The sequence below is a fragment of the Lithobates pipiens genome, unplaced genomic scaffold (assembly GCF_037356315.1).
Source record: "Lithobates pipiens isolate NorthernLeopardFrog02 unplaced genomic scaffold, aLitPip1_a1.2 Scaffold_23, whole genome shotgun sequence".
Lineage (NCBI taxonomy): Eukaryota > Metazoa > Chordata > Amphibia > Anura > Ranidae > Lithobates > Lithobates pipiens.
The window spans coordinates 51174296-51198240 of record NW_027507785.1 but is presented as its reverse complement, the minus strand read 5'-3'; the positions used below and the strand labels follow the sequence as shown (position 1 = coordinate 51198240).

Genomic DNA, 23945 nt, shown 5'->3' with positions numbered 1-23945 from the left:
TTCTGAGCCGGGCCCTCTTAATCCTCTTGTATTTTATTGTATTATAACTGTATTGTCTCCTTTTATATTGTAAAGCGCTGCGTAAACTGTTGGCACTATATAAATCCTGTATAATAATAATAATAATAATAATAATAAAGCAACGAATATTTATGAGATTTCTATGCTATGAGTAAGGCTACGGCTGAAACGCGTTAGCATTTGTCATGTTATTACTGCTGCATATGCTGGACTAAACTGCATTAAGAAGAAGCATACGCGTGGCGGCTGTTTTTTTGATTTATTAGCATTCTGTGGGCTTCAATGATCCCAGCCCTTTCTTGTTTAATTATTACATTTGCCACCGCTCCTAGTCTACTCCTTTTGCCTTGGAAGTGACCCAAATTTATTTAGTATTATTATTAATGATAATTTTGAAAATATTCCTATTATTATTATTAAAAATGCAATCATTATTATTATTTTAAATTTCCTGTTATTATTATTTTAATTATTAATAATAATAATAATAATAATAATAATAATAATAAAAATAATAATAAGAAGAAGAAGAATAAAAATAATAACAACAATAATATTAAAAACTATTTTATTATTAGCAGTAGTAATAGTTTTATGATAAAAAGACTATTAAAAATATTTTTGTTACTACATTTATTATTATTATTAGCAGTATTGATACAAACTCTTATTATTATTACTGCTATGATTATTGCTAGTATTTATTATTACTGCTCTTATTTCTATTATTGTTAGTAGTGGAATTATTATTATACGGTTTATAATGGTGTATGATGTTGTTTATCCTCCAATAATCCAGTTCTTCAGAAGTCTCCGGGCACGCCCATTTCCTCCTCCGCCCCTCCTCTCTAATAATAGCTCTGTGTCCCACTCCTCCTCCATCCCCGCCCCTTTCCTCCTCTGCCCCCGCCCCTCCCTTCCTCTCGTCTTCATTTATCCGATGCTATGTTATTCGTTGGCTCCTCCCCCTGTCCGCGGAGCTGTCAATCGATCGCTCGGCGCTCAGCTCTTAGCCTGGGTCAGGCGGCCGGGATCGCCGATCTGTGGATTCGGGAGTGACAGCCATGGCGGCCGGCGGAGATGGAGGAGGAGGGAGGGACGCCGGGGAGCGGGGTATGACGGCACCGGGAGCTCTGACACTGTGCTTTCTTCAATGGGAGCACCGAGAAGGGTGGACAGGAAGAGGGGCCCAGAGTGTGGGGGGTGGGGAGGCTGAAAGGCAGGGAGAGGGAAGAAGTAGGGGGGGTGGGGTAGTGTGGAGGGTGTAGGGGGTACACTGAAGATGGGGTGGTATGGAGGGAGTAGGGGGTATGCTGAGGATGGGGCGGTATGGAGGGTGTAGGGGGTACGCTGAGGATGGAGCGGTATGGAGGGTGTAGGGGGTACGCTGAGGATGGGGCGGTATGGAGGGTGTAGGGGGTACGCTGAGGATGGGGCGGTATGGAGGGTGTAGGGGGTACGCTGAGGATGGGGCGGTATGGAGGGTGTAGGGGGGTACGCTGAGGATGGGGCGGTATGGAGGGTGTAGGGGGGTACGCTGAGGATGGGGCGGTATGGAGGGTGTATGGGGTACGCTGAGGATGGGGCGGTATGGAGGGTGTAGGGAGTATGCTGAGGATGGGGCGGTATGGAGGGTGTAGGGGGTACGCTGAGGATGGGGCGGTATGGAGGGTGTAGGGGGTGCGCTGAGGATGGGGCGGTATGGAGGGTGTAGGGGGTGCGCTGAGGATGGGGCGGTATGGAGGGTGTAGGGGGTGCGCTGAGGATGGGGCGGTATGGAGGGTGTAGGGGGTGCGCTGAGGATGGGGCGGTATGGAGGGTGTAGGGGGTGCGCTGAGGATGGGGCGGAATGGAGGGTGTAGGGGGTACGCTGAGGATGGGGCTGTGGTATGGAGGGTGTAGGGAGTATGCGGAGGATGGGGTGGTATGGAGGGTGTAGGGGGTATACTGAGGATGGGGCGGTATGGAGGGTGTATGGGGTATGCTGAGGATGGGGCGGTATGGAGGGTGTAGGGGGGTACGCTGAGGATGGGGCGGTATGGAGGGTGTAGGGGGGTACGCTGAGGATGGGGCGGTATGGAGGGTGTATGGGGTACGCTGAGGATGGGGCGGTATGGAGGGTGTAGGGAGTATGCTGAGGATGGGGCGGTATGGAGGGTGTAGGGGGTACGCTGAGGATGGGGCGGTATGGAGGGTGTAGGGGGTGCGCTGAGGATGGGGCGGTATGGAGGGTGTAGGGGGTGCGCTGAGGATGGGGCGGTATGGAGGGTGTAGGGGGTGCGCTGAGGATGGGGCGGTATGGAGGGTGTAGGGGGTGCGCTGAGGATGGGGCGGTATGGAGGGTGTAGGGGGTGCGCTGAGGATGGGGCGGAATGGAGGGTGTAGGGGGTACGCTGAGGATGGGGCTGTGGTATGGAGGGTGTAGGGAGTATGCGGAGGATGGGGTGGTATGGAGGGTGTAGGGGGTATACTGAGGATGGGGCGGTATGGAGGGTGTATGGGGTATGCTGAGGATGGGGCGGTATGGAGGGTGTAGGGAGTATGCTGAGGATGGGGTGGTATGGACGGTGTATGGGGTACGCTGAGGATGGGGTGGTATGGAGGGTGTAGGGGGTACGCTGAGGATGGGGTGGTATGGAGGGTGTAGGGATTATGCTGAGGATGGGGCGGTTTGTAGGGATTATGCTGAGGATGGGGCGGTATGGAGGGTGTAGGGAGTATGCTGAGGATGGGGCGGTATGGAGGGTGTATGGGGTACGCTGAGGATGGGGCGGTATGGAGGGTGTAGGGGGTACGCTGAGGATGGGGTGGTATGGAGGGTGTAGGGAGTACGCTGAGGATGGGGCGGTATGGAGGGTGTAGGGGGTACGCTGAGGATGGGGCGGTATGGAGGGTGTAGGGGGTACGCTGAGGATGGGGCGGTATGGAGGGTGTAGGGGGTATGCTGAGGATGGGGCGGTATGGAGGGTGTAGGGGGTACGCTGAGGATGGGGCGGTATGGAGGGTGTAGGGGGTACGCTGAGGATGGGGCGGTATGGAGGGTGTAGGGGGTACGCTGAGGATGGGGCGGTATGGAGGGTGTAGGGGGTACGCTGAGGATGGGGCGGTATGGAGGGTGTAGGGGGTACGCTGAGGATGGGGCGGTATGGAGGGTGTAGGGAGTATGCTGAGGATGGGGCGGTAGGGAGTATGCTGAGGATGGGGCGGTATGGAGGGTGTAGGGGGTATGCTGAGGATGGGGCGGTATGGAGGGTGTATGGGGTATGCTGAGGATGGGGCGGTATGGAGGGTGTAGGGAGTATGCTGAGGATGGGGCGGTATGGAGGGTGTAGGGGGTATGCTGAGGATGGGGCGGTATGGAGGGTGTATGGGGTATGCTGAGGATGGGGCGGTATGGAAGGTGTAGGGAGTATGCTGAGGATGGGGCGGTATGGAGGGTGTATGGGGTACGCTGAGGATGGGGTGGTATGGAGGGTGTATGGGGTACGCTGAGGATGGGGTGGTATGGAGGGTGTATGGGGTACGCTGAGGATGGGGTGGTATGGAGGGTGTATGGGGTACGCTGAGGATGGGGTGGTATGGAGGGTGTAGGGGGTACGCTGAGGATGGGGTGGTATGGAGGGTGTAGGGGGTACGCTGAGGATGGGGCTGTATGGAGGGTGTAGGGGGTACGCTGAGGGTGGGTTGGTGGTATGGAGGGTGTAGGGGGTACACTGAGGGGGGATTGGTGGTATGGAGGGTGTAGGGGGTATGCTGAGGATGGGGCGGTATGGAGGGTGTAGGGGGTACGCTGAGGATGGGGCGGTATGGAGGGTGTACGCTGAGGATGGGGCGGTATGGAGGGTGTAGGGGGTACGCTGAGGATCGGGCGGTATGGAGGGTGTAGGGGGTACGCTGAGGGTGAGTTGGTGGTATGGAGGGTGTAGGGGGTACACTGAGAGTGGGTTGGTGGTATGGAGGGTGTAGGGGGTACACTGAGGGTGGGTTGGTGGTATGGAGGGTGTAGGGGGTACACTGAGGATTGGGTAGTATGGAGGGTGTGTACAGTGAGGGCGGGGCAGAGGGTGCAGTGAGGGCGGGCAGAGGGTGCAGTGAGGGCGGGGCAAAGGGTGCAGTGAGGACAGTACAGTGAGGGCGGGGCAGCGGGTGCAGCGAGGGCGGGGCAGCGGGTGCAGCGAGGGCGGGGCAGAGGGTGCGGTGAGGGCGGGGCAGAGGGTACAGTGTACAGTGAGGGCGGGGCAGAGGGTGCGGTGAGGGTGGAGCAGAGGGTACAGTGTATAGTGAGGGCGGGGCAGAGGGTGCGGTGAGGGTGGAGCAGAGGGTACAGTGTGCAGTGAGGGCGGGGCAAAGGGTGCAGTGAGGGCGGGGCAAAGGGTGCAGTGAGGACAGTACAGTGAGGGCGGGGCAGAGGGTGAGGTGAGGGCGGGGCAGAGGGTGCGGTGAGGGCGGGCAGAGGGTACAGAATAGAGAACAGACAGGGAAGAGTACAGCAGACATTGTGGAGGGGGATGTGAAATGACAGGAAGGTATTCATAGGGGGAATGGGGAGGAGGAGTGGTGAGAGCAGGAAGGGAAGAACCACCAGGACATTGATTAACTATAGCCAATTATTGGTGGAAAATCTTTCAATATGTTCCTTTTGATAGAATTTGATTAAACAATCGACTTCTGTCGAGCGGTGCGGTGGAACACACACACACACACACCGACCGATGGAGTTTCAATTGGTGTCTGTCCAGTTTTAGACCGGTGAAGCTGAGGATGGAGAGGAGTTGGGGAGATGCTGAGTAAATATACTGAGCGGGGGAGGGATGACTGTCACAGAAAATAAAATAAAAATCGTGACTCTGGTGCTCATTCCTGATTGGCTGCGGGCCATGAAGATATGCATAGAGCTTTATGTCCCTAGCATGACTATATGACTTGACGACTTTAAACACAAGACATGGGGGGGAGGGGGATTTACTAAAATTGGATCACGCAGAATCCGCTTCAGCCCCACATAGCAACCAATCAGCTTTCAGGTTTTATTGCCAAAGCGTAATTGATCAAGCTGAAGCTAGAAGCTGATTGGCTTTCATGCACAGCTGCACCCAGATTCTGCCTGCTTCTGTTTTAGTAAATCTCCCCCTAAGGCTCACAGTGCGGTGTGTAGTATGATGTCAATTTTGAGCTCCGACTTGAGTTTCTAGAATTTTTTTATCTTTTGTGAAGGAGGAGGACTGGGGGACACTCAGCCCTTTGCTGCTCACCGCTGAGCAATGCAACATAGAAATACATTTTTTTTCAATGGAATTTCTGGTTCTAATGAAAGTATCCAATTTGTCTTTTATTCCTCAGCTCCGCCCGCGGCCCTTTAAGGTGCGCCGGTGTCCAGATGTCACTCCGAGCGATCCTCAGCCAGCCACCGCGTCAGTCATGGCCTCGCAGTACAACGCCCCATTCGATGAACAGGGAGAGGTGAGAGAGGGCTTCCTCTGCCCCCTGTGCCTGAAGGATCTCCAGTCTTTCTACCAGCTGCAGTCCCACTATGAAGAGGAACACTCCATTGAGGACAGAGACGTCAAAGGGCAGCTAAAAAGTGAGTACTCTTCTCCACTTCAATACCGGCACTTTTACCCCCCCCCCCCCCCTTGCTGCCCAGACCAATTTTCAGTGCTGATGCACTTGCGCAGTAATGCAACACTGTACCTATATGTAAGTATTATCCCTTTTTTTTTTTTCTTTTTTTTTTCTTTTTGTATTTTGTTTTTAATTATTTTTTTTAGTATTTTCTTTTTTCTTTCTTTTTTTTTTTTTTATTATGATGATGAATGTCATTACAAAAGTTATGCAATACTAAACATCACTTCATTAGAAGGATTGATCATATTACATGTTCAACAGATATTGTACGAAGAAAACTAAAACCACGTACTTCAAAAGAATGTATAACAGTTATTGATGTGTTCTTGTTAGTCAGGCCCCGGCTACCCCGGATGGGATCAAACTGTAAGAAGGGTCCACCCAACAAATTTTAATATTAAGAAGGATCAGAGTTTGCTTTGTATAATGCACCACATCGGAATCTCACATTTAAAAAAAAAAAAAAAAAAAAAAAAAAAAAAGTGTTTATCAAAGGTTACACTCCTTTTAAATATTTAGAAGCTCTGAGATATAATAGCCAGATTTGCCTTTACTTGGTTATCTTTTTATTTTAGACAGAGCTTTCTTTTGGTGGTATTTAATCACCACCGGGGTTTTTATTTTATTTTTGCTTAACGCGAAAAAATACCAAAAATTCTGAAAAAAAAGAAAAACTTTTCTTTTTCTAGTTATAAAATTTAGCAAACATGTTGTGTGGTTTTTTTTTTTTTGTTTTTTTTTTTTTGTTTCACACAAATAGAGGTTTCTTTTGGTGGTATTTAATCACAGCTATGTTGTGTGTTGTTTTTTTTTTTTATTATTTTTTTTTCTTTAACCACTTAAGCCCCGGACCAATTTGCAGCCAAAGGACCAAGCCCCTTTTTGCGATTCGGCACTGCGTCGCTTTAACTGACAATTGCGCGGTTGTGCGACGTGGCTCCCAAACAAAATTCTTTTTTTCCTTTTTTTTTTTCCCCACAAATAGAGCTTTCTTTTGGTGGTATTTGATCACCACTGCGGTTTTTATTTTTTGCGCTATAAACAAAAATAGAGCGATAATTTTGAAAAAAATGCAATATTTTTAACTTTTTGCTATAATAAATATCCCCCCAAAAATATATATATATATATATATATATATATATATATATATATATATATATATATATATATATATATATATATATATATATATATATATATATATATATATATATATATATATATATATATATATATAAAAAATTTTTTTTTCCTCAGCTTAGGCTGATACATATTCTTCTACATATTTTTGTTAAAAAAAAAAAACGCAATTAGCGATTGGTTTGCGCAAAAGTTATAGTGTTTACAAAATAGGGGATAGTTTTTATGGCTTTTTTTTTTTTTATTTTTTTTTACTAGTAATGGCGATCAGCGATTTTATTGTGACTGCGACATTATGGCGGACACATCAGACATTTTTGACACCTTTTTGGGACCATTGTCATTTTATACAGCAATCAGTGCTATACAAATTCACTGATTCCTGTGTAAATGCCACCGGCAGTGAAGGAGTTAACCACTAGGGGGCAGTGTAGGAGTTTATGTGTGATGTTGTGTGTTTGTTTGTTTTTTGTAGGAGGGGCGTGGCCTGGCATGTGACGTCACTGATCGTCTTTCCCTATAACATGGAACAGACGATCGGTGACAGCCACAGTAGGAAGCACGGGGAGAGGTTTGTTTTACACAGACCTCTCCTCGTTCTTCAGCTCTGTGACCCGATCGCGGGACACCAGCGGCGATCGGGTCCGCTGGTCCCGCAGCCACGGTCACGGAGCTCAGGACCGGGTCAGGAGCATGCCGCTGTTGGCGCACTCCCGACCAAGGGCTGGGCACTTAAAGAGCAACGTACAGGTACGTGCTTGTGCCCAGCCGTGCCGTTCTGCCGACATACATGTGCAGGAGGCGGTCCTTAAGTGGTTAAACAATTGAAAAAAGACCAAAAAAAAATATTTGAAAAATAAAAAATCTAGTTTTGTTATAACATTTAGCAACTGGTTATTTTTGTCTTTCACTGATGTGCACTGTGCCGATGTCCCTTTCACACAAGCTGGTTATTGGCTTTCCTCTCGCTGTCGGCATGAAGAAAGAATTGCCGATAACCGGTCTCTGTTTACATCGTGATCAGCTGTCACCGGACACCGCGATCACAGAGCACGGTGCAGGATTACGAGAGGATGTCCATTGACTCCTCATTTCCTGACTGGAGGACGTCCAGCATCAGCTAAACCTTTTTCTTCCCTAGCTTGGCTGTCCCTGGCCCGCCCCTTTTCATTCATTGGATTTCAGTTCTTTCAATCATGGAGGCTCAGCATCACGTGTGGGCGGTACCTATGCAAAACACAGCCTGCCTAGGAACGCCCACTCCTCCAGACTGACACACCCCACACATCAAGGAATTTCAATATTTGCATAACTCCGCCCAAGAGCCCCCCCCCCCCCAGGAGCTCTTGAGAGGAGTACCAAGGCAGGGTGATGCGATGTTCTGGCCCCTCCCACCAGTCATGATCTGCCTGCATTGCATAGAGGGGCACAGAGACCCTGTGAGGAAGTATCTGGGCCTAAAATAAGGTATGTATTGAAAACAGGTTTTATTTAAAAATGTGATATCGATGAAGGGGGAAGGGAAGGACCAGGAAAGGCAGAAAATGAACTTTTTTACCTTCTCTGTAAATCTAAGAAGAGTCCTGTTGCCCCTTTCCCTTTGGCAATCCCTACAATTAATGTGCTCTTCTCATTCTGTTAATCGATTGGTGCAATATTGTCATCTGCAGATGTTGTGTTACAGATAACCCTGATAATTCACATTGTATCATATTTTCTCACTCTGCATATGTGAAAATTAATGATTTTACAAGGAGGGGGTCCTGTTGTTGTTGTATTTTCCTGCTGCAAAAACCTTCATCTGTTGATGTTCCTAGATTTGGTTCACATCGCCAAGAAGGCAAAGAACAAGCTGCTGAAGAAAGATGGAGGGGAAAAGGCTGAAGGTGGATCCCAGGACCGCTATGAGGCGTACAGTTATGGAGGAGTGGATCCACATATGTGGGACCCCCAAGAGATCGGTGAGCAGCGGACACTTTCACTTGTCCAATTTAGGCTTTTATTTGAAGGGTGTTTTTTTTTTTTTTTTCACACAAACTGCTACATAATTTGATTAGCCATATAGGGTGTCCTCCAGAAGATCAGAGTATTTCAGGAGAGGAGAGTTAGAGGAAGGAGCAGAGTATTTGAGAAGAGTTAGAAAAGAGGTGGAGCAGAATCCCCCCAGCAGAGTATTTCAGGGGAGGAGAGTTAGAGAAAGGAGCAGAGTAGTTGAGGAGAGTTAGAAAAGAGGAGGGGCAGAGTCCCCCAGCAGAGTATTTCAGGAGAGGAGAGTTAGAGGAAAGAGCAGAGTAGTTGAGGAGAGTTGGAAAAGAGGAGGAGCAGCAGAGTCCCCCAGCAGTGCAGCGTATTTCAGGGGAGGAGAGTTAGAAACAAGGTAGAGTAGAGTTCTCCAGCAGCTCAGAGTACTTCAGGAGAGGAGAGGGAAATAGAGGAAGGAGCAGAGTCCTTCAGCAGTGCAGAGTATTTCAGGAGAGGAGAGTTAAAGCGGGATTCCACCCTCATCGGAACCCTCCCCCCCCCCCCCCCCCCCCTCCGGTGTCACAGTTGGCACCTTTCAGGGGGGTGGGGGGTGCAGATACCTGTCTAAGACAGGTATTTCCACCCACTCCCGTGGGAGTCTATGCCTTTTCCTGTCCCGGCGCGTTGTCTGCTGAGACACACACGGGTCCCAGAGACAGTGCGGACCGTTCCTATTGCGCTGCGCGACTCGCACATGCGCAGCAGGGAACCGGGAAGTGAAGCCGCAACGCTTCTCTTCCTGATTCCCTCACCTAGAATGGTGGCTGCAGCAGCCGAGAACCGAGCGATCGATCGGCCTCGGCTGCCGGCATCGCTGGACCCGGGACAGGTGAGTGTCCATTTATTAAAAGTCAGCAGCTGTAGTATTTATAGCTGCTAGCTTTTAATCATTTTTTTTTTTTTTTCCAGTGAAATCCCACTTTAAGCCTCGTACACACAGTACGAAAATCAAAGGGGATTGTCATTTGACAGGCTGCTGTCTGAAGTTCGTACCGTTAGTACGCTCCTTTCAACAATTGTTTTTCCAATTTTCGGCCAACAAATGTTGGCTGAGAGGCTAGTACAATTTTTGTCAAATGGCAGCTCCACATCAGACTTTCGCATGGTCAGTATACACAAATCTGTCGCAGAAAAGTTGAAAGTACAAAAGCACATGCTTGGAATCGATGCTCGCCAAACACAAAGCTAGCACAAGGGGCCCAAAGGGTGGCGCGCAAGACCTGAAATTCCTCATAGTACATCACTACGTTCGTGTTTGTGGCCTGACAATTTGTGTAACGTTGGTATACAAGACAAGATCCTGGCACATGCCCTTTTGACAAAAATCAGATGCTTTGTTGTCCAACAATCGTGCCGTGTGTATGAGGCTTTAGAGGAAGGAGCAGAGTCCTCCAGCGGTGCAGAGTATTTCAGGAGAGGAGAGTTAAACACCATCCTGCGGTGCCAGTCGGAGCTCTATGATAGCCGGGGGTTTCTTGTTCCCTTCTCTATTGCAGATCCAGTGGCAGGTTGCTGACACTTTCACGCCCTGCTATTTTAAATATTGACTTAATTTTTGGTCGTTGTAATCTGGTGACATTTATGAGTTCTGTTTTAATCTATGTATTGCAACATTATTCTGCTTTTATCAGTTATGGTTTATCTCTGTTTTTTCTGGCAGGTGCTACGCGGACTCACCTCTCTGACTTTAAGAGGCATCGGGCTGCCAGGATAGATCACTATGTGGTGGAAGTCAACAAACTAATCATTCGATTAGAGAAGGTGAGCCTCACCGCCTGGGGTTTAGTTCAGCTTGTGCTTCTCTGGCATTTGACCACTTAACAGGACAGGCTGCATAGGTGCCATATATTAACCACTTGACCTCCGAAAGGTTTACCCCCCTCCCCCCCTTCATGACCAGGCCATTTTTTGCGATACGGCCCTGCATTACTTTAACTGACGATTGCGCGGTCATGCAATATTGTACCCAAATAAAATTTGTGTACATAAGTATTCACAGCCTTTGCCATGACAATGAAAATTGAGCTCAGGTGCCTCCTGCTACCACTGATCATCCTTGAGATGTTTCTACAACTTAACACCTAAATTCAGTTGATTGGACATAATTTAGAAAGGCACACACCTGTCTATATATAAGGTCCCACAGTTACCAGTGCATATCGGAGCACAAACCAAGCCATGAAGTCCAAGGAATTGTCTGTAGACCTCCGAGACAGGATTGTATTGAGGCACAGATCTGGGGAAGGGTACAGAGATTTTTTTCTTTGCAGAATTGAAGGTCTGAATGAGCTCAGTGGCCTCCATCAGTAAATGGAAGAAGTTGGAACCACCAGGACTTGTCCTAGAGCAGGCCAGCCAGACTGAGTGATTGGGGGAGAAGGGCCTCAGTCAGGGAGGTGACCAAGAACCCGATGGTCACTCTGACAGAGCGCCAGCATTTCTCTGTGGAGAGAGGAGAACCTTCCAGAAGAACCACCATCTCTGCAGCACTCCGCCAATCAGGCCTGTATGGGAGAGTGGCCAGACGGAAGCCACTTCTTAGTAAAAGGCACATGAGAACCCACCTGGAGTTTGACAAAAGGCATCTGAAGGACTCTCAGACCATGAGAAACAAAATTCTCTGGTCTTATGAAACAAAGATTGAACTCTTTGGCCTGAATGGCAAGTGTCATGTCTGGAGGAAACCAGGCACTGCTCATCACCTGGCCAATACCATCCCTACAGTGAAGCATGGTGGTGGCAGTATCATGCTGTGGGGATGTTTTTCATTCAGCGGCAGGAACTGGGAGACTAGTCAGGATCGAGGGAAAGATGAATGCAGCAATGTACAGAGACATCCTTGATGAAAACCTGCTGCAGAATGCTCTTGACCTCAGACTGGGTCGAAGGTCCATCTTCCAACAGGACAACAGCCCTAAGAACACGGCTAAGATAACAAAGGAGTGGCTACGGGACAACTTTGTGAATGTCCTTGAGTGGCCCAGCCAGAGCCCAGACTTGAACCCAATTGAACATCTCTGGAGAGATCTGAAAAATGGCTGTGCGCCAACTCTCCCCCATCCAACCTGATGGAGCTTGAGAGGTCCTGCAAAGAAGAATGGGAGAAACTGCCCAAAAATAGGCGTGCCGAGCTTGTAGCATCATACTCAAAGAGACTTGAGGCTGTAATTGGTGCCAAAAGGAGCTTCTTCACCAAAGCATTGAGCAAAGGTTGTGATACTTGTGTATGGGATATATATATATATATATATATATATATATATATATACTTGTGTATGGGATATATATATATATATATATATATATATATAAAAATTTGGAAGAAAATAATAAGTTTAATCCATTTTGGAATAAGGCTGTAACATAACGAAATGTGGAAAAAGTGAATCTGTCAATACTTTTCGAATGCACCGTATCTGCATGATGCTATAGGTGCATGATCTATTGGAAGATGTCTTTATTATATTATGGACTTTTGGTATTTTTAAGTGATATTATTTTTTGCTAAATTGCGCTACATTTTGTATATTTGTTTATGTCAATTGTTGTAAAATCTCAACAAAGTTTTTGGTGCAGTGACTGCTCCGCTCTTGTGATTTATCCGCCATTTTTATTGTGGGACTTCTGGAACTAAGAGAGGGTTTTTTTTCTCTGCCTCCAGCTCACATCGTTTGACCGCATGAACACAGAGTCTGCCAAGATAAGAGGTAGGCCGGTCTCGAAATTAGTCTCAATGTCTGCAGCAAAAACTTGAAACTTAAGTTGTGCCATTTCTGTTCCCCAGCCATAGAGCGTTCCGTGGTACCATGGGTGAATGACCAGGATGTCCCCTTCTGTCCGGATTGCGGCAATAAGTTTACCATGCGCAACAGACGCCATCACTGCCGACTGTGTGGTTCCATCATGTGCAGGAAATGCACCGAGCTCGTCACCATTCCATTTGCCAGTAATGAGAATCTATTTGTCCCGATGCACCGATACTAAGTATTTTCTCGAGTGCTCGTGAAAATGTTTCCAAAGCCGATACTTTGTGGTGCGATTTGCACCCATACAAAATGAATGGGCGCAAATTGCACAGCAAAGAATAGCATGCAATTTTGAGCATGAATGAGGTGCAATTCCTGTCTGGATTGCATGCAGTTTCCCGCACCGCTCATGTGTGAACCCAGGCTGAAATCACTACAAGCCTGGGTTCATACAGGAGCAGTGGGGAAAACAAATGCGATTTGGACAGGAATTGCACCGCATTCCTGTTAAAATTGCATGCAATTCGAGCCCATTCGTTTTGTATGAACGCAATTCGCACCACAAAGTATTGGTACTCATTATCGGCGAGTACTTGACCTAAAGTATCGGTACTCGCCGATAACAAAAGGGTATGGGTGCAACCCTAGTCCCAAATCCCCACAAGTTTCCTATTTTATAGATTCATTCTAACATTTGTATCTTAATCTGTCTTTACCTTCTACAGACAAGCTTACTAGCGCCAGCAAGCACTCAGCCTCATCTCACAGCAGCCCCAATCTGTCCCCTATCACCAGCGCCCAGGCCTCGCGCCGTGGCAGCATCAGCAGTCTCAGCAGCGTCAGTTCCGTCCTGGAGGAAAAAGATGACGACAAGATCCGCTGCTGCCAGCACTGTAAGGACACGCTGCTCAAGCGGGAGTTGCAAATGGACGAGAAAGAGCACACGCCAGACATTGTCCGCCTTTACCAGGTGAGAAGCGTCTTGTGCCCTCCATGCTGAGTATTGCGTGGTTGAACATTTAATAGAATAGGGCAGCATTGTGGACAACAAAACAAGTCTAAAGGGAACCTGTCTAAAAAGTAATATCGAATTTGTCACTGCTGGTGAAATCTATAGTGCTGTCATCCTTATCCTTGCTTCACTTATTAAAGAAGACCTGTTCTGTGGAAGCTGTTCCCAAAATCGCAAGCAGAGGGCAAAAGGACTAACCACCGGTATTGTTGTGGGCTCCCTGCAGCTCATCTTTAAGTACTGATTTGCCATGCTTTTGTTCTTCACTCTCTGCGTGCAGGTGGCCAGCTTGGTACAGGCAGGGCTTTGCAACTTCAGGTCAGAGCTGCACCCCGACGGTTGAGAAATTGATCAGAAAGCAACCGAAATGGTGGAGGAAGCACAGTTCCACAGAATAGATGGAGCAAGGAGATCCTTGCATTGTAGGCCTTCGGGTACCGCTTCCTCTCCAGCAGGGAAAACAATGAGCAGCACAGTGATGACATCACCAAATCTCAATCCAAAGTGAGAGCTTACCTAGGACTGTCCTCATCGTCCATGTTAAATGCAGCTCAGCTTCATTAAACATGGAAGACCGAGGACGTGCTGTGAGTCTGCACTCACCTGCCCACTGAGGGGACTTCTCCATGGCATCCTACCTACAATGTATTGATGCAGAGAATGTAACTGACTTACATTTTCTCTGCTCTGTATCACTGAGGACCGTTCACTACTGAGAGAAGACCAATGTGCAACCGGCTCATCACATGACCAACATTAATACCTCTGGGAAAGGTAAGTATATAACAAAAAAAATCAGAACGGCTTGGGGGTGGATCTTTCAAGGGGGGTACAATTGTGGGAGTAAGGTTACTTTTTTAACAGCACGTTGACCTGATTGTTGTACACCAGTTTAGGGAACATCTCTGATCTCTTTTCTTTCTTAAATCCTCATAGAGACTTCGAAACTGCATGGACAAGGTGGATGAGAAGGCCCCTGAATACATCAGGATGGCCCAGTCTATCAAGTAAGTCTTTGCAATGTTTCTGGCTCATGATATCGCAGCAGCTTAGTGCTGAGAATGATGGCATCCAGTGGAGTACAGTGCCTATGCTGACCCTATAACCAATCAGATATTTTCTTATATTTCATATCCTTCATTGGAAAAAAATAAGTAGAATCTGCTCACAGTGCAGCTCCCAATTCCTTCCTTATTAAAATGGGACTGCACTCAAACCCTTTTTTTTTTTTTTTTTTTTTCCCCCAATCATCTTCCAGGGCAGTGCATGATAAGAGTGTGGCTCTGCCCACCTAAAACAAGAAACGCGAGGCTCCCACACAACAAAAGAACAAGCTGACTTTTTTGTCTCATTGGAACTCAATATTGCAAGGGCTTTGTGCTAGTTGCAGGAACCTCCTGCACTATCCAGCTCAGAATGTCCCCCAGAAACAATGAACCTGACGGCCTGGATAAGGTGAGTTTTGGGAGTGGAGACCTCTCCACCCAGGTTTTTCTGCTCTAGAGTTGTAGTTCTACAGCAGAAAGACCCGTCAGCACAATATCAGGTTATGTCCTCCTACTGCAGATAATGTCTACAGCCTGGAGGAGATGTCTAAAATCGGAGGTCCAACATGGAGGAGGAAAATATCCCCAGAGCAGCATGCTGGGTCCTCTAGTCCTCCACCACCCCACATAGTGTAATTATGGGTTTTCTAGTGTAATGCTGGGCCCTCTAGTCCTTCACCACCCCCGTAGTGTACTTCTAGGTTTTCTAGTCCTATACTGCCCCTTGTAGTGTAATGCTGGGCCCACTAGTCCTTCACCACCCCTGCAGTATAATTCTGGGTTTTCTAGTCCTATACTGTCTCCTGTAGTCCCCCTGTCCCTGGGGTCTATTCACGCACACAGGATGGACAGCTAAGTACCCCCAGCCTACCTCAGAAACACGGGGGACATAACACTGTCCATACCTCCTGGAAGATTTATGATACTTGCCTCCACTCCCTTCCTCTGAGGAGTATATTTACTGCAGTGAGGTTTCCTTCATCCGCCACCTTAGGAGGCGCAGCAAGGCCTGCAAGCTCTAGTTGTTGTACCCGCTTTGAGCAAGTGACAGACCAGCTCTTGCTTGGGCTTGTCCTTGGAGGCCATCAGAAGAGACCCCTCCCAGAACTGTGATGTTGGAAATGTCCTGCAGGTCTATGGTAAAGCCAGTAAGCCAATGTGGGCATCTGATGATGACAGCCTTGCTGTTCCTGGTAATTCCTTGGTGTTCCAGGTTAGGAGTGGATGCACTGCTGGCTGGCAGGGGGTAATGTTGGACCCTCAGCCTTGCACAAAGCTCATATCATGCATTGCTTTGAAGCTGTTACAGAAGTTATTTCTTTTTGCACTCTCCATTTAAGAATAAATTGAACAAAGCCCTCAACTAGTTAAGATACTTAAATATAAATTTCCAAAAACAATGTGGGTGTTTGGTGAGGCTGTCTTACTGTACTTCTACATGCCTTGCACGCCCACTTTCCTTGTGATCGTTTGCAGCTCCTACTTGTGTGTTGCTGACAAGGGGTAATTATCTGACGATTTAGTTTTGACTTTTGTTTTGTATTTATTTTACCCTGTAGTGCTGGTGAGACAACCTACAATTTGGACCATGCCAACAACCGGAGGGTGGAGGTGCAGAAGCTCTATGAGTTAATAGATGGTTTAAGGTGAGAAACAAGTGTTTTTTTTGCATTGAATTAAATTGAAAAAGATGCATATTTTATTTTATTTTTTTTGAGTGCTGAAACCTAAATGTAGTTGCATAAAAAGTGTCATCATGTTTGCTATTATTATTTTGTATGTTGAGCACAGAAAGGTGGGCGCTTGTCTCTGGTTGAAGATGCATTTTTTAAAGGTGGTTTTAAAGTGTTTGTAAAGGCTCAAGGTGTGTGTGTTTTTTTTTTTTTTTTTTTACCTTCATGCATTCTATACATGAAGGTAAAAAACCTTCTGTGTGCAGCAGCCCCCCTCTAATGCTTACTGAGCCCCATCTCGATCCAGCTTGTGCATGAGAGCAGCAGGTCTCCAGGGTCTTTGCCTCCTCATTGGCTAAGACAGGAGTGGGAGCCAACCAATCGCATCCAGTGTGCGGAGGGAGCGGGGGTGGGCTGAGCACTGTTCTGTGTGTTAATGGACGCACAGAGCAGGGTTCGGGAGCGAGCACGCAAGAGTGCCTCCATAGCAAGCAGGGAGGAGGAGCCAGGAGCTACCATCAATCACAGCCAGGGAGCCAATGAGGTGAGAGCGGGCCAAGGTGTGCTCAGTGTTTGCTGCTTGCTATGGGGGCAGGAGGGAGGGGCTAGGAACGCTGATTGAGGGGGGGGGGGTACCTGAGAAGAGGCAGATCGGGGGTTCTCTGTGCAAAACCATAACATGTAAGTATAACATGTTTGTTCAAAAAAAAATGTCAGCCTTTGATATCACTTTAAAGGCCCATGCATGAAGGTAAAGAAAAAACACCTGTGTGCAGTCCGTCCCCCCCCCCCGTGCCCCTTAATACTTACCTGAGCCCCATCTCAATCCAGCAATGTGCACAAGAGCATCTGCTCTCCTGACTCTCTCCCTCCTCATTGGCTCAGACACAGCAGCGTGAGCCAGTGACTCCTGCTGCTGTCAATCACAGCCAGTGAGGAGGGGGGGTGGGGCTGAGCCTTGCTTTGTGTGCCAATGGACACAGAGTGGGGCTCGGGAGCGGGCACACATGCGTGCCCCCATAGCAAGCTGCTTCCTATGGAGCCACTCAGCATGGGGGGGGGGAGGAGCCTGCAGCCCCAGCGGAGGGACCTGAGAAGAGGAAGATCGGGGCTGCTCTGTGCAAATCCATTACACAGAGCAGGTAAGTATAACATGTTTGTTAGAAAAGGTTTCCTTTTAGTATCTGTTTTATCTTTTGTATGTTATGGATACCTTAAAGAAGGACTCCAGCATAACCATGTTCATTTAAAAGTCAGCTGGTAATACCCATTAAAGACTTGTTCATTGCCCTGTGTGTTCTTCCTTTTCTTTTTTTTTTGGGACACATCTCCCACAGTTTAGTCCCTCTATCAATCATTGATTACTGGATTATATAATTAGAACAAATTAAGATTTCATCTTGCGATTATACTTTTTGTGTGTTTTTTACATATTTTTCTTTTTTTTTTTTTTTTTATTTTTTTTTTTTTTGTTATACTGTTTATTTTAGCAAAAAAATCCTAATCTTGGGAGTAAACGAAGAGCCCAAACCTCACCCGAAAAACTTGCAGCTGCAGAAGATGGTGCGATACTCGGCCACACTGTTTGTACAGGTACGGGCTTCACTGTGGCTACGGGAAATGCGCTCTGCAATTTTAAAGGGGAATTCTTAGTCCCTCAAATATTTCAGAATTACCACTTGTAATGCGTATGGTTTTAACACATACTTGTTCCCCCCTCCCTTCCCCCACATAATAAGTAGTTGAAGAGGTCAGAGTTCACAAGTAAGAAATTTACTTTTTCCCCTGGAGTCCTTGAATCTTTCTTCTTGCTAGTCCTGCTCATGGGACCATCTGCCAGCTCAGCTAAAGGGGTTTGGTGGACTGGTGACCAGGCAGAGCTGATCATTCAGTAACTCTCCCTGAACTTTGAGCCTCTCCTTCAGCTGTGATCACATGAGCCGCTCACGGCAACCTAAAGCAGCTTCAGATTTTCTAACGTTTTAAAAATGCACTAATTTTGATTCAGCACTAAAGAGTGAGAGATGACATAAGATGTTTTATTCTGCTAAATCGGGAGGTCGCCAAACTTTCAAAACAAAGAGCCAGATTACTGTCCTTCAAACTTTAGGGGGGGCTGCACTGTGGCCAATGGGAGTAGAAAATGCCCTAGCATCAGTAAACCGTGCCATTGGCTTGGTGGTCAGTGGGAGTAAGAAACATACATCCTTGGTGTCAGTGGGCAGAATAGTGTCCCATCCTTGGTGTCAGTGGGAGGAATGTCCCATCCTTGGTGTCAGTGGGAGGAATGTCCCATTGTTTGTGTCAGTGGGAGAATTTGTTCCCCATCTCTGGTGTCAATGGGAGGAATAGTTCCCCCCCCACACACAATTGTTGGGGTCAGTGGGAGGAATAGTACCCCAAGGGCCCTCAGGCCACAATTTGGAGACCCCTATGCTAAATCATTCAACATCGGAGAGAAATGTATACAGCCAGAGGAGGAACTGTACATTGAATTATGTCAAACTTTTTATGCTGGTTTATTTACCACTTCAATACTGGGCACTTTCACCCCCTTCCTACCAAAATCCGCTTTCAGTGCTGTCACACTTTGAGTAACACTTACTCATTATATATATATATATATATATATATATATATACACACACACACACACACACACACACACACACACACACACACACACACACACACACACACACACACACACACACACAAATGGAGCTTTCTTTTGGTGGTATTTAATCACCACTGGGTTTTGACATTTTTTGCTATATATTATGAACACAAAATCATTTTTGGGGGAAAAAAAACACTTAATTTCTGGCCTAAAAATTAGGCCAAAATGTATTCTGCTACATTTCTTTGGTAAAAAAAATAACCAAAATCCGTGTATTATTTATTCTGTAGAAAGGTTATAGAGTCCACAGACTATGGGATATATATCTGATGGCCTCTCATTTCTTGAGACTCAAAAATGCCAGGACAGTACAAATACTCCCCAAATGACTCCATTATGGAAAGTAGACAGTCCAAGGTATTTAGTAGGAGGCAGGGCGAGTTTTTTTTTAAAGTTGTCATATTTTATCACTTTTTTGGGAAGCTGTCTTCAGAGTGCTGCCTGTGCTCCTATGATTACTGTTGCCAGGACATACAGTGGGTATAGAAAGGAATTGACCCCCCCCCCCCTTCTAAAAAAAAAAAAAAAAAAAGTGCATACAGAAAATACAGCTGGATAAAACAAAAACTGCATCTGTCTTTTTCTATACCCACTATATTTGCTTTGCCTTATGGATTTAGTGATTACCAATCCTGTGCAGCATCATCATATAACTGATGTGGTGGTGATCAGGAACACTGACTGTATGTAGTAAAGATGATTGGCCCCCGTACCATGTGATCACTGCGACCAATTTCCGAAATCACTAACGTACAGCTGAATGGCTATGAATGAAAGCCATTGTGTACTATTGACATTGATCGCTGCGATCACATAATACCAGGAACAGCCCGGTACAACGATTTGCCTTCTGCCGGGTCTGATGAACACAGTAGGTGACAGATCGTGCCTGTGCACGTCCCCTGAAGTGCGCTTCTGGAGGACGTTGCATGATTCCAGGATTAAAAGCTCTTGCTCTCGGTTAAGAAGAGGTTATATAAGGGTTTTAATAAATCTACTGATTTATTTATTTATTTATTTTATTTTTTTATTTTTTTTCAGGAAAAACTTTTGGGTCTAATGTCGCTGCCAACCAAAGAGCAATATGAAGAGCTGAAGGAGAGGCGTAGACAAGAAAATGAGCTGAAACTACAGAGAGAGCGACAGGTGAGAGACCAAGTGACTAAAACATGAATGTCCGGATCGCCGGATGAAAGATTCTCTTTTTTAACTTAAAGATCAACTTGGGTACATTCAGCCTGCCCGTATATGGTGGAATCTGCCAGTTCCTGCTGAACAGGCCGACATTCAAACCGCCTTTGGCCGGCTTAAGTCGCCGAGCTTGAAATGCATATTCGATTTGTGGTTCTATGAAAATAAAGCTTCACCAGCCGGTTCTGACAGGTGTGGCAGCCTTCACTACTATTCTGTTTAAATTGCTATAGGCATGCAACAGCGTCTGCACCACCTAAGTGCCGGTTCACACAGGGGCGACACGACTTGCAGCGCGACTCAGACGCGACCTGCACATGACTTCAGCAGCGACTTACAAAACGACTTCTGTATAGAAGTCAATGCAAGTTGCCTGAAGTCGCCCCAAAAATAGTACAGGAACCTTTTGCTAAGTCGGAGCGACTTGAGTCGCTCCTATTAGAACGGTTCCATAGTACAGAACGAAGCGAGACTTGTCAGGTGGCTAAGTCGCCTGACAAGTCGCCTGACAAGTCGCTCCTGTGTGAAGCGGCACTTACTGTGTATATACTGTAACTGCCTGGTGTGGCTTTCTTTGGGTATACCTTCCCTCAAGTTGTCTTTGATATCTTTTCCACCAGGCTGCTCTTGATGCCCAGAAGAAGGGAGATGAGAGGAAGAGAGATGGATTCCCGCGTCCCACAGACATAGTGAACGGGGAGCTGCAGCAGAGGGGTCGTATTCGGAAGGTGGAGGGGTGGCTACCTACGTCGGGGGCTCTTCGCATTCGAGAGACCTCAGACCCTCTTCTGCAGCAGATTGAAAACATCACCTCCTACGTCAGTCAGGCACGTGAAGCTGGGAGAGTGGATGAGGTGAACATGCTGGAGGACAACCTGAGGCAGCTGCAGGATGAATATGACCAGCAGCAGGTAGAGAGAGCCATTCGGATGTCCAAGGATCTGGCCGAAGAGGAGGCCATGCAGAGAGAGCAGCTAGAGGTGCTGAGGATCAGGGAGGAAAGCCGAGAGCTGCGCAAGGGGCTGACCCAGCACAACAGGACTCATTCGCTGGATTTCCGAGAGCAGAGCCAGCCCGCGAGGTGGCAGGATAAGCAAACGGCAGCCTTGGATCTTCAGCTCCCAAAACGTGACACTAGCCCTCCTTTACAGACCTCTCCGGCAATTTCTCAAAGGTCTCTAGAAACTGTGTCCAACTTCCGTATTTCCCCTGTTCTGCCAAAGGTGGAAGAGACCAAACCCGCTCTCACAAACCCCTTTGAGGATGAATCCGATGAACCAGTGCCTGCTTCCTCCTCGGACCCTATCCAGCAGAATGGCACCAGACAGTATAACCCGTTCGATGAGGATGATGAGGAAAACCTGGAGGAACAAGCTCAGAAAACCATGGCCTCCACCAATCCTTTTGAGGACTCTCCCGGCATGTCCCCTGAAGCACCTGCTTTGAAAAATCCATTTGAGGAAGATGACAGGGCTTGTCTGGGAAACCCGTTTGATGAGCCTGATGATCTGGGAACAAACGAAGAGGAGGTGATAGAAGAAGACCTACTTCTGCAGCAGATCGACAATATCAAGGCCTACATATTTGATGCCAAGCACAGCGGTCGGCTGGATGAAGTGGAGGTCTTAACAGAAAACCTCAGAGAACTGAAGAAGACTTTGGCCAAGCAGAAAGAACAGTCAAAATGACCAGTGAGGACAGAAGACGTCTTTTATTTTTTTTTCAGAATAAATTGTTCTTCATCCTTTCCAGCCCATCATGCATATGATTATGAGTTGGCAACCAGCATAATTCATGGAGGTGGTATGGGCACCAGATGTACACAAGGCCTATGTTTCTCTGGTATACAGAGATCACTCCTGTGATAAAACCTTGGAATGGATTGGATGCGTTCTTTTTCTGCATCTTAGTTCTGCAGAGAAAATACATTTTCTAAAAAGGGTCTCTGCACGAAACTTTAAATTTTAGTCCATGTAATGGTGGGAAACCGTGTGGAAATATCCATCCTGTTTCCTTTTAAGAGATGTTCACCTTTCCATTGTCCTACTAATCTGAACCCTGCCGACTGACAACTGACCAAGCTGGCCAGCCACCCCCCCCTTCCCCTCCTGGTGATGTCAAAGGCCAGTTCATCTGGATTATTTCCTACAGCACCGAATGACTAGCATGGTAGCCACCAAGAAGCATGATATCACGCCATGTTTTCCAATAAAGCGCTTTAGTTAATTTGGCCCGCAATATCAACCGTTGGCTATCATCTTAGCTGATTGTCGGCCAATTCCGTCCTTGACATCCAATCTGACTTATGGGTCTCATAGCACTCAGTAGGCCCTCGGACAGGTGTAAGTGCTCTCTTCTGAAAGCTTGGAATTGGATATTTATGTCAAAATGGGCCTACAACCAAAATTTGGCAGAGTGGGGAAAAGTTAGAACCTCTGTCTTTTTTTTTTTTTTTTTTTTTTTTTTTTTTTTTTATTAATTTTTTTATTTGTTTTTTGTTTTTTTGCTATGTTGCCTTTTTGGTCTGCTTTATTCTCTACCCCCCCCCCCCCCTTGACCTGGAAGTGCAACAGGAATTGAGGGACGTTTTCCCTTGTTTTGTCTTCCAGTGACCATTAGATTACTCGTAACGTTCTGTACTGCTGACAGCAGTCACCAGCACGGGAAGTCAGGGTAAATCTCCCCCAAGGGGATACAGATAACAGTAAAAACCTAATGTAGGGCTTCTAACTTTTTCTACTCTATCAAAAAAAAAAAAAGTTTTGACGTGAGTTCCGCTTTAAGAGCCAGGCTGCTTAATGACATATCTGCTCGGAGAACCTCTTTAATGACTGGCCATTGAATGTCAACCAGCCTAGCAAAGATTCCAAATATCCCTGTGAAGACTTTTATATATGTAATATATATTATTGCCTAAGGGGAACAAGCCACTGTCTATAGCGGGTGGCCTGCGGATCTCAAGCTGTCGTGGAAGGTCAATTTTGCAGCAGGCCTTGCTTCGGTCAATAGGAACAAATCTTCACAGAACTCAACAAGCATCTGATGAGAGAATGTATGTGTGGAATAGTGAACAAAGCATCACATTTTCTTAGTGTCAGAGCTGTTACAACTTTAATACACTACAGGCCTTAGCGGACGAGCAGGAAGGCAACTGGTGGCTCCTTTGTACCAGTTCTGCTGCTGCTGCTGAGGTTTGGGAGGTGAGTTGCCGGTATATCAAGACCTCAGATAGCAAGAAAATGTGAAGCACAAACATACTGAACCCCTCCATTTCCAGGGGGCTAACCCTTTATTCTGTCGGTGTACACTAAGCTGGGGTAACACAACCAGGCAGCTTTTTATACACTGCCCCCCTGTGGTGATACCAAAAGGTTACACACTAATTACTGGAGTGGTCACCAATCAAAGCTAATGGAAGACTTCTAATGAATTGGAGGCAGTTGGTGATCACTCCTAGTATTTTTATTTTTTTTCCTGCTACTACTGCAGCATGCAGTCCTTGTCCCTTTTGAGCTTTTGTTATAATAAATAAAAATGGGGGGATTTCTGCCTTCAGATAACAATATATTATAGATAGGACAGTACATGCCCCTCTTAGTAGGTACACACTTATAAAGTTCTGCTTATGATAAATCGGCAATGGTGCCATATTGTTGGTGTCAGTGGAAGGAATAGTGCCCCATTAATGATATCAGTAAAAGGGAATAATGACCCATTGTTGGTTGTCCGTGAAAGGAGTAGTGACCCATCGTCTGTGTCAGTGGGAGGATTGGTGCCCTATCGTCT

The 23945-nt window shown here is 46.7% G+C and overlaps 1 protein-coding gene across 1 annotated transcript; it reads left to right on the top strand.

Annotated features, from left to right (window-relative positions):
* Positions 1-983: 983 nt before the first annotated feature.
* RBSN (rabenosyn, RAB effector) lies at positions 984-22397 on the top strand. Its single transcript, XM_077451596.1, has 12 exons — positions 984-1134; positions 5362-5602; positions 8607-8750; positions 10472-10572; positions 12473-12518; positions 12596-12757; positions 13283-13527; positions 14506-14576; positions 16175-16261; positions 17779-17881; positions 20010-20114; positions 20780-22397. Exons 1-12 carry the CDS (start codon positions 1102-1104, stop codon positions 21845-21847), a joined length of 2406 nt encoding a protein of 801 aa, XP_077307722.1. The 5' UTR covers positions 984-1101; the 3' UTR covers positions 21848-22397.
* The last annotated feature ends 1548 nt before the right edge of the window (positions 22398-23945 follow it).